Source organism: Aquarana catesbeiana, linkage group LG04 (assembly GCF_042186555.1).
Source record: "Aquarana catesbeiana isolate 2022-GZ linkage group LG04, ASM4218655v1, whole genome shotgun sequence".
Lineage (NCBI taxonomy): Eukaryota > Metazoa > Chordata > Amphibia > Anura > Ranidae > Aquarana > Aquarana catesbeiana.
The window spans coordinates 234,669,457-234,679,691 of record NC_133327.1 but is presented as its reverse complement, the minus strand read 5'-3'; the positions used below and the strand labels follow the sequence as shown (position 1 = coordinate 234,679,691).

Sequence of the window (10,235 nt, the reverse complement as noted above, 5' to 3'; positions counted from 1 at the left end):
AACAATAGCATTCCCCCATTAACACTAACCCACAGTGGAAGGAAAGAAAATTGAATCATCTATGGGCTGCTTTAGTTCATCTTTTAATTTTTTCTTTTCTTTCTTCTTTTTTGTGAAATATTTAACTTATGCCGCGCACATACGAATTTCCATCGGAAAAATCTTGGATGGTTTTACCGATGGAATTCCGCTCAAGCATGGCTTGCATACACACGGTCACACTAAAGTTCACTGAAGAACGCGGTGACGTACAACACTATGACGAGCCGAGAAAATGAAGTTCAATGCTTCCGAGCATGCGTATGAATTTTGCGCGTCGGAATTGCTACAGACGATCGGAATTTCCGATTGGAACTTTTTCCGACCGAAAAATGAAGAACATGCTCTCAATCTTTTGCTGGCTGGAATTCCGCCAGCAAAAGTCCGATGGAGCATACACACGGTTGCATTGTCAGACCAAAAGCTCTCATTGGTCTTTTGCTGGCTGAATTTCCGGTTGTGTGTATGGGGCATTACACTTTAAAACCAGAGATTATCTAGTTTGGTTTCTCAGTAATCCCATTGCAATATTTCAGTGAGCTCCACACATTGTACCTGGAGGTGTACTTCCTGTCCTTGCGCTGTGATTTTTCCCTCTCTCCATCTCTTAGTATGATCAGCCTTGTTATCTTATCTTTGTTATTAATGGCTAATCTAGGAGCCATAAATATCTTAATTTGTGTGAGGTGACCTTTCTGGAAAGTCATAAATAACCTTCATAATGCACATTGAAAGCAAAAAATTAACAAAACAGTGGATTAATTGCAAACATGAATTGGATAATGACTGTGAAATTGTATGCCATTATTTCATGGACACATTCCTGGGAATACTGTTGCATTTGACAGTTTTATTGGCCTCCTAGAAAAACAAAACCAGATGCCACCTCCTAAAATATGCATGAGCCACTGAGAAGCTAAAGCTTCCTTACTCTTTAACACAAAAAGATTATGTACAAGTTTAGCCTGTTCAGCCAGAGACAACAAAATAGTCATCAATTATTCAGAGGTCAGTCGACCTGATGTGAAAAAAAAAAAAGAAAAGAAAAAATTCCCTGGCAAGGCAACATGTTCAGAAATACAAAAGCTTCAGCTCTAAAATTCTTTCAGGGGATATTAAGCAAAGATCAATCAAGGGTGTATGAAGGATGACAAACAAAAAGACATCCACTCAGGATCCAAAACAGTCTGATGGCCCCGTATTCTTGTTTTCGGGTAAAGTATTTCATTTGTTCTGCGTTTGTGTGTTGGGGACTGTGATTAAAAGTGTAGACAGAGCAGCTAGAGAAATCAGAGAGGATTAGATTTTGATTGATACTCAACTACAGATAATCCGATGACAGCCGTTTGTCCAGTCCTTTGAGTAATGGAGGCTAGGGCTTTTTAACACCTTTATGGACGGACACTCTGGTGACACTGAACCTTGCCAGAGACATTTGGGATGTTTGTAGTTTTCTGTTGCTATAATTAATGTGGGATCTGCATAGCCTAAAAACAGATGTGTGTGTATGTATATGTGTATGTATATGTGTATATATATATATATATATATATATATATATATATATATATATATATATATTTATATATATTTATTTTTTTTTTTTTACATTATGACTTTTTGATGTATGTAATAGTTCTAGGCAGAGAGGATTTTTCCTAGAAGTAGTTTTGACTGGTTCAGGAGGCAATTCTGTTTGTTAAAGTTGACATTTAAGCAAATAAATCACATTACAGTTATTCAATGTCATGAAGTTTGGAAACACTGGTCTATACTATATTGTAAATATATATTTATGTAATCTCAAATAAATAAATCCCCTGTTTATGGTGCAGGATAAAGGGGAAGTAAAATGATTTGGGTTTCTACTTCTTTGAAAGTGCAAATCATTTTAACTAAATGTAATCCTATTCAGTCACATCACAGGGCAGAAAACTTGTAGTATTATCACACAGGGTTCCACTTGGGAAAATATGTTGATTACATACCTGGGCAGTTCATTCATCGGTTTTGAAAAAAGATCAAAGAACTTATTCTCATAAAATTTGAGAACGCTCAACCAACAGAAAATTTCTGCTTATTTCAGATTTTTCTTGTTCATTGCTTCTACTTTAGTATCACATTATTTGAGTAGCACCATATCTGGGTTTACTCACAAAAGCAAGGTGTAATGAGTTACAATTAATTTTGAACTGATCCTTAAAAAATTAAAGGGGTTGTAAAGGTAGAAATTTTTTCACCTTAATGCATTCTATGCATTAAGGTGAAAAAACTTTTGACAGTACCGCCGCCCCCAGGCCCCCCGTTTTACTTACCTGACGCCTCGAATCTTCGCTGCTCGTCCTCGTCAGCTTCATTGCAGCTCAGCCTGGTCGCTGATTGGCTGCAGTGGATGGATTGAAAGCAGCGCAGCCATTGGCTCGCGCTGCTGTCAATCACATCCGATGACGCGGCGCGCCGGGGGGCGGGGCCGAGTGATACAGCGAGCGGCTATAGCCGCCGGCTGTATCACGGGAGCGCGCCCGCAAGCACTCACCACCGTGCGAGGGAGCTCGCATGAAGGTGGTAAATGCTTGCGGGGAGGAGCTGAAACAGCCGCCGAGGGACCCCAGAAGACCAGGTTCGGGGCCACTCTGTGCAGAACGAGCTGCACAGTGAAGGTAAGTATAACATGTTTGTTATTTAAAAAAAAAAAAAAAATAACTTTACAACCCCTTTAAGTTTATTCATTGCTATAAGTTATTGCACTTGGTTTGATATCTTTGTCTTGACTGTTTTACTAAACAAGACTGACAAGGATCAACCAACATATTTAAAGCGGGGGTCCACCTATCTATCGTTTTTTTTTTTTGGAGTTCATTCACAAACTTTTCTTCTCATGATTATCTACTCACATGTTCTGTGTAATAAGTCCGCCTGTGTCCGATTTCGTTGTAAAGAATAACTTATAAAATTCACTGCAGGCGGTTTCCATCTTCATTGTGGGCATTTGAAGCCCACAAGCATGTATTTCCTGGATGCGGTGAATGCTGTGCTCCCAGCATTCACCGAGATGTTGTGATGATGCTGTTGCACAATGCATGCTGGGAAGCCTGAGATTAGCTCCCAGGGGACTGTGGGAGGTCTGGGAGAGGCTAGAAACCCGCCTACTCCCATGGGAGGAAAACCAGGAAGTGCTAAGAAGATTAGAAAAAAAAGGTAATTACGGCGATTTAAATTTTTTTACACAGCATGTCAGCATCTAGGCAAGGAAGAGAATGCATAGAGATAATGTTCAAAATTTGGGTGGAACCCCGCTTTAATTGCTTATTTCAAACAAACTATAAGCACTGTGCCTAAAACCCAACTGTCTAGTCAATCATCCAGCAGTCTCTTCAAAAAAGAACTGCTCGCAGCATCAAGCAACATAAATCAGGGAGCTACTAATATAATCCAGCAAACTTTGCAACTGTGTTAAAATGTAAGTTCGCCTTTTCAGATAAATGTATGACCCAGTGCCAAGTATCAAACCAGCTGGCGACGTGAAGGGGCAGTCAACATCATGGCAGATACCAGGAGTTCTATGAGCCAGGTATTAGGATGAGAGAAACAAGAGACAGATTTGAGAGTTTAAAGTGAAGGTTGGGCCAGGCTGAGTTTATTCAAGCTCAAACAAAACTCAGAAACAGGAAGACAGTGAAGAACACCAAATAAATTGCATCCAAGAGTCAAACTATACTCGACAATGAACAATCATATGTTTTTGGAGTAGCCTGGTGCCCTTTTAAAAAAAACAGTCCAGGCAAACAATGGCTTCTGGGACAGATCAGAGCGATTCTGTTTGGTCAGCGCTGGCACAGATCATTGCTTTGTTCAGTCTTGGAGGTCTTGCAAAAAGGGGGAGAAGAACGGGGGATTTCAGATCCCAGATTGCTGCACCAGCTATGTGGGCATTGCCTGTACTATTTTTAAAAAGAGCACCAGACTACTCAAAAATATTTGATTGTTCATTGTAGAGTATCGTTTGGCTCTTGGGTGCAATTACTTTGATGTTCTTTACGGATTGTTTGAGCTTGAGTGAACTGTATGTCACCGGCTTTCTGCTATGCCCGCTCCTCCCGTGTTCACTGGAGCGCTGAGCTGTGGAGGGAGCGGCTGGCTCAGGTGCTCATTGGCTCGCTGGACGCCGGTCCAGGCATGCGAGCGGATCCCGATTTCATTATCCCAATCTTGGCCGAGCCTGGAACGGCTCTGTGACATCAGCCAACAGCGGGCTTCAGCCCACTGTCTGCTGAAAACGGGTCACAGGATTGAAGAACGTACTGCACTCGTGTGAGCCACAGGCGAAGTACAGCCAAATGAGCTTTGGCTGTATGTCCCCTTTGACATTCATAGGTAATAACAGCAGAGGTTGGGAATTTTACCTTGAGGAATCAGGAAATAGTTTTTTCCCCTGCTGGAGCAAATTGAACCATGCTTTATAGGGTTTTTACCTCTCATCGAATGTCGGTTTAGGATTTCTGTATATGGAGATTTTTATTTTTTTTTAGTTATTAATTTTTCTATTGGTTGAACTAGATGGGCTTGTGTCTTTTTTTGTAACTTGACTAATGAAATATGTTTTTTAAGTCAAGTAAATATGAATTGGGGCACGTGAATATTTTATATTTTTATTTTCAGGAAACAGGTTCACTGGTCTATCTTAAATACTTTGTTGATAAAGCCTGTTGTTTAGAGTATCGGTTCTCAACCGCAGTCCTCAAGTACCCCCAACGGGTCATGTTTTCACGTTTTCCTTTACACAACTGCTTTAAATCAATAACAATGACATGGTATTGATAAGAGCTATTTTATCTAAGGGAAGTTCCCAAAACATGGCCGTTGGGGGTACTTGAGGACTGAGGTTGAGAACCACTGGTTTAGAGGGCTCAGTAGCTTAAAGTACAACTAAGGTCTTTATGCCAGATTACAAATGCAATTCTGCTCAGCATTCTGCAGTTTAAATCAATATAATGACCTAAACCTCGCTCAAAAAGCTTCTGCAAAAAAAGTTGTTTTTTTTATCATTCCAATCAGTGTTTCTGCCACCTGAGTGCTATAGTTGTGAGGGGGTGGGTTATCTAGCACTTTCCCATGCTATCCCATAGCTCCCAACTGTCCCTGATTTTGAGGGACTGTCCCTGATTTGCCCCTCATTTGTCCCTCATTTTGGTCTGATCTATATAGATGTATATAAAATGCATTTTTTATATTTCAAAAAGTGTTTTCCTAAACCTTTCATCTGATTTCTAAATTGCTGCATATGTAAATTCCAAAAGCCAATATAAAGGAACAGTAGTGTTAAAAAAAAAAGCACTTGTGGGTTTAACCAGTCTTGTTTTTTTTTTTTTTGTACAATTCTCCTTTAAGGGGGCATGCCAAGGGGTGTGTCCTATGCCTGCATACTTTTGCTGGTAGGTGTCCCTCATTCCCATCTCAAAAAGTTGGGAGGTATGCTATCCAGATGCCCCAGAAGTGACTCTGCAAACTGCATCTCCCAGCATTCACTCTATAAAGTTAGGCTTTTTTGTGAGAGGGGAAGGTGCTCGGTGGGTTTGGGTGAAACAGGGCAGTGCTGAGGAAAGCATCTATGCTGCATTATATCATGTGACCACATTTTGGCACTGCATCAAGGTGTAGTTCATGATTGCTTATCGGGATAAGTAGCGGCAAAGAGGTATTTGGGGAGGAGGCAGAAGCAACATAATCACCTAGGAAGTTAAAAAAATATAATAGGTTTGTGTTGCCGCATGATATAGATTTTGTTTTGTTTGCCTATCTGCTCCTTCTACCTGCCTGCTCTGCTTTTGTAGGCTGTATGGAGTTTCAGTGAGAGAGAATATGAAGTACCCCGTTTATACCTAATCTCAACTCAGCTGTTACAGTGTGTAAAGCCGGCCATAAATGATTCAAATCTCAGCTTGTTCAGCAGGAATTGGCTGAGATTCGAACTATGTATAGGCAGGCTGAATGTACCCTCTTGAGTACAACCAGCATGCCAGATTTTAAATGCAGTTAATCACTGTCTTCTTACTGTCTCTGTCTTCTCTAATTGGCTGAGTCAGAGAGCCGGGCTGATGATGTCACACCTCTGACTCAGCCAATCAGAGGAAGCTTTGTATTCATTGATAGAATACATCACATGCTCTGAATTGCTGAGCACCTCTGCTGTAGACTCTCCTGTGTTCCGGGTATGAGACAGGAAGTCTCTGCTCGCACCCCTAAAACAGTGCGGTATGCTGTATGTAGCCACAATTACATACAGTTTATACCGCACATCCAGCAGCCTCATAGGTTAATGAGGGATGTAGTTCGTTTGGGCCAGCTTGGCCCAAAAGAACTATGTAAATTGTGTGAAAAAGCTGGATTTCTTTAAATTGCAAAGAAAAAAATGTTTGCTAGACAATATTGCCAAAAGAATGGCTGTTTGTCTTGATAAAAAAAACAAAACGTAATACTTTGTTCAAATAAGTTAGGCCCCTTTCACATGTGCGGATCCGTATTCAGCCATCCGCTTGCTCAGCGGGGATCGCTCCGTTGATCCATGCTGAGCCGGCGGATGACAAGTCCATCTCTGCACGCTGTGCAGAAACTGACCTGTCAGATCTCCACTCTCCTCTATGGGGGGATCGGATGAAAACGAACCGCCTGTCCGTTTTAATCCGATCCGCCAGACAGATGGAAAATAGGGTTTCCATCCGTCTGGATTTTGGGGAGCAGATCGGGGTGGATCAGGTGTCAGCGGACATGTCACCGCTGACATCCGTCGCTCCATAGAGATGTGTGGAGCGACCATTTCAGTGGACTGTTTCAGGTCCACTGAAAGAACTGACAGGCGGATCTAAACAGTCTGCATGTGTGAAAGGGCCCTAATGGCAAAATGATTGTCAAATCAATAGGTCTATAGCTGAAGTGTAAACATTTCTCTGTTTTTTTTGTTTTTTGTTTTTTTTAACAGCTTTAGGTAAAAGGTTAAAGGTTTTACCCCCTATATGACCTTGATGCAGAGGTAAAGTTGGTCAGGACCTTTGTGTTGAGGTAGGTTGGAGGACATCTGGAAAATGCCTATCATGCAGCCGGCTAACTGCATCTGGATTTGGGCCACAGCGCCTTCTGGATAAAAAAGGGGTGAGATGATCACTTCCTGAAATTTTAGGAAGGGTCCAGTTTTATACTATCCATCCATACTATACTAGTAATGGCAGTGATCAGAGACTTATAGTGTGACGGTGATCAGGGACTGGCGCTAACTGACACTGGGAAGGACACTATCTGACGTCGCTAGTGACACTAATACAGTGATCAGTTATAATACTGTACACTGTCACAGTACTAATGACACTCGCTGGGTGAAGGGGTGATCAGGAGGGTAATCAAGGGGTTAACTGTGTGCTTAACAAGTATATGTGTGCCGATTTTACTTAGACTGGATAGCTTTTCTTCCTGATCTCAGTTCTGAATAGAACAGAACCAGCCAGATCTGGGGTGTTGCATTCACTAACACACTGATCTCTGTGCTGTGGTTGGTAGACATCAGCAAATTCACAGCCGAAATCATTGGCTGTGAGTCTGCTGGCAATCTTGTACTGTATCCAACCACAGCATAAGGGTCGGGGGGGGGGGGGGGGGGCAGAGCCGCGGCCAGCAGTAAGAGTTAAAATGCTGGTCGGCAAGTGGTTAAGGGAAATATAGGTATGAGAACTGAAATGGTTAAGGTAGACTCATCATTCAAACTCAGAATGACCTTTCAACCATTTTCACCAGGAGACCATGGTGGGAAATACAAAATTTACAGTTGTCACCCAGAGAGGGATGAGGAAAATACATTCAATGGGGACATCTATTCAGTGACAACTGTCTAAGGGGATTTCCTCTGACTTCTTGTTGAGGCCTTGTAACAGGAAGGACTATAAATCTCTCTAATGGGAAAGAGACAAACAAAAAAACCTCCTGACTCCTTTCAAAGCTGAAAAAAAAAAAAGTTTAGGCTTTACATAAACATTATCAGTGTGCTGTGGATCATTTAACTTTGGTGCATAGATTTTATCATAGGTTTTTCAGCAATGAAAATCTGCCACATAACATTCATGACATTTTCCACAACATAGTATTATTACTATTAGCATACTTGTGATAAAATATAATTCATTTCCATAATATCATAAATTAGGAGTTAAGTTCAGATCAAAGACAAAGTTTAGAAGTGCAAATGTAATAATATACAAACGAGCGCTTTAAGAGGAAAAGCAGCTTGCACAAAAAAGGTGACACACCAACCTTATTAAAATAAATTAAAATAAAGTGCAGCACTCAAACAGCAAATAAAATTCCAACTTGGCCCTAGATTCTATGGTTGATAGGTACTACACCTCCGGCACTGCCCCTTCTCACGATTCCTCCTTGGGGGCCCGCATGTGCGCGATGCTCCAATCTTACGTTTTGGTTGATGCCTGGAGGGAACTCCATCCCTGGGGGAGAGAATTCTCCTTTTATTCTCACCCCCATGATAGGTCTGCAGGATTGACCATGTTTTTGTGCCTCTCCGGGGCATCTCACTCATAGATAAAATCTCCATTCCCGCTTCCTCATGGTCTGAACACGACCCTGTTGTCCCTAGCCATTTCTGGTCTGCACCGTCCCCTCTTCCATTGGTGGCCTAATGAGTCCCTTCTCATGTCCCAGAACACATACCTCGAGGTCCAAATCTGTATTCAAACATACTTTTCAGAAAACGCTGGCTCAGTGTCCTCGGCGGTGCCATTGTGGGAGGCTCACAAAGTAACACTTCAAGGCCAGCTCATCCAGCTGGCTTCAATTAAAGGGGAATGGAGGCTACGGGAACTGGGGTCGCAACTGGCCTCCGCTGATGAAGCGTGTAAATCCTGACCATCGGCCACTACAAGGAAAGCACGCGACTCCCTCACTGCTGAGCTGAACCTCCTGGCTTCTGAGCGAGCGGAGAAAACTTTGAGATGGTCCAAAGGTCAGGAATGATGATTGCAAACAAATTGGATTCTGTAGGATGTTCTCACAACCCGATTCGTTGCGCGCTAGGGATGGTAATCTGACTTGGAAACTCTCAACGCTGACATTACTAAATCCGAAGTTGCCCAGGCTGCTTCCCTCTTAAGCGCCAGGCCCGGATAGCTTCTCCAGTCTTTATTATCGTAAATTCTCCACCTTGTCACCTCACCTAATGGCCTATTACAACTGCTTATGCCAAGGCTCTGTGCCGGCCCCGGATTCGTTGGCAGCACACATTACTTCATCCCCAAATCTGCGGAGGATCCGTTAGACCCCCATGCCCACAGGTAAATTTCCTTACTCAACGAAGATATGAAAATCCTAAGAAAAATCCTGGGCTCCCACATTACCAAATATCTTCATTCCTTGATATACAGGGATCAAGTGGGCTTTGTTCCCGGCTGGCAAGCGGGGGACAGTGTCTACAAGGTGGTCCACCTGATACATCTCCTACAATTAAAATAAAAATTACTAAAGTGCTGATACGGATAAAACTCAAAAACTATGTGAAAATATAAATATAAATGAGAAGCAGCTTCAACTATTCAAAATGTGTTCTGGTATCAAATATATAATAAATAAAAAACAAATAATAGTGCGCTAAACCTCAAAATTAAATAATAAACTCCAATAAGTGAAAAATAGTGATTATATGCAAAAAAAGTCCACATGCACAAAATTCTTAAATGCTGACGAAAAAAAGGGGAATAAAATCACTCCATGCTCCGTGACAGTCTCTGCAGGAAATATGTGCTGATAATCACCACCACCTCAGTGTGCAATGCCTGCTCACCTCAAAGAAAGACCCCTTCAGTATTAATCCAAAGAAAAAGATCAGCCAGATCAGAAACGGGCTTCAGCTAATGGCTCCACGATTACCAGGACTTCTCCACATACAATTTGATTTGTCCAGGTTCAATTTCTCAAAGTAAATAAAATATCATCATCGTGCAAGATTAATTAAATAACTTGGTTTTTAATTAGTAAAATCATATGCACTCACATTTACATAGTAGTAAAAACACTTCAAAACGATCAGTTTGCAATGGGACAGCTCTCCTCCTCACTACACATCCAGGATTACGAGACACCGGAAGTGTTGTCACCTGCTCCTCCCGATTCGTTGTGTCACAGGTCACGTGACTTTCTCCTAC

At 41.8% G+C, this 10,235-nt stretch overlaps 1 protein-coding gene across 1 annotated transcript in view; it reads left to right on the top strand.

The window, feature by feature from the left end:
- The first annotated feature begins 653 nt into the window (after positions 1-653).
- KCNMB3 (potassium calcium-activated channel subfamily M regulatory beta subunit 3) overlaps positions 654-10,235 on the top strand; it is a 68,342-nt gene continuing 58,760 nt past the window's right edge. The window contains exon 1 of the mRNA XM_073629096.1: positions 654-1,253. Coding sequence (XP_073485197.1) covers positions 1,187-1,253 — 67 coding nt within the window. The 5' untranslated portion in view covers positions 654-1,186. The remainder of the gene's footprint in view (positions 1,254-10,235) is intronic.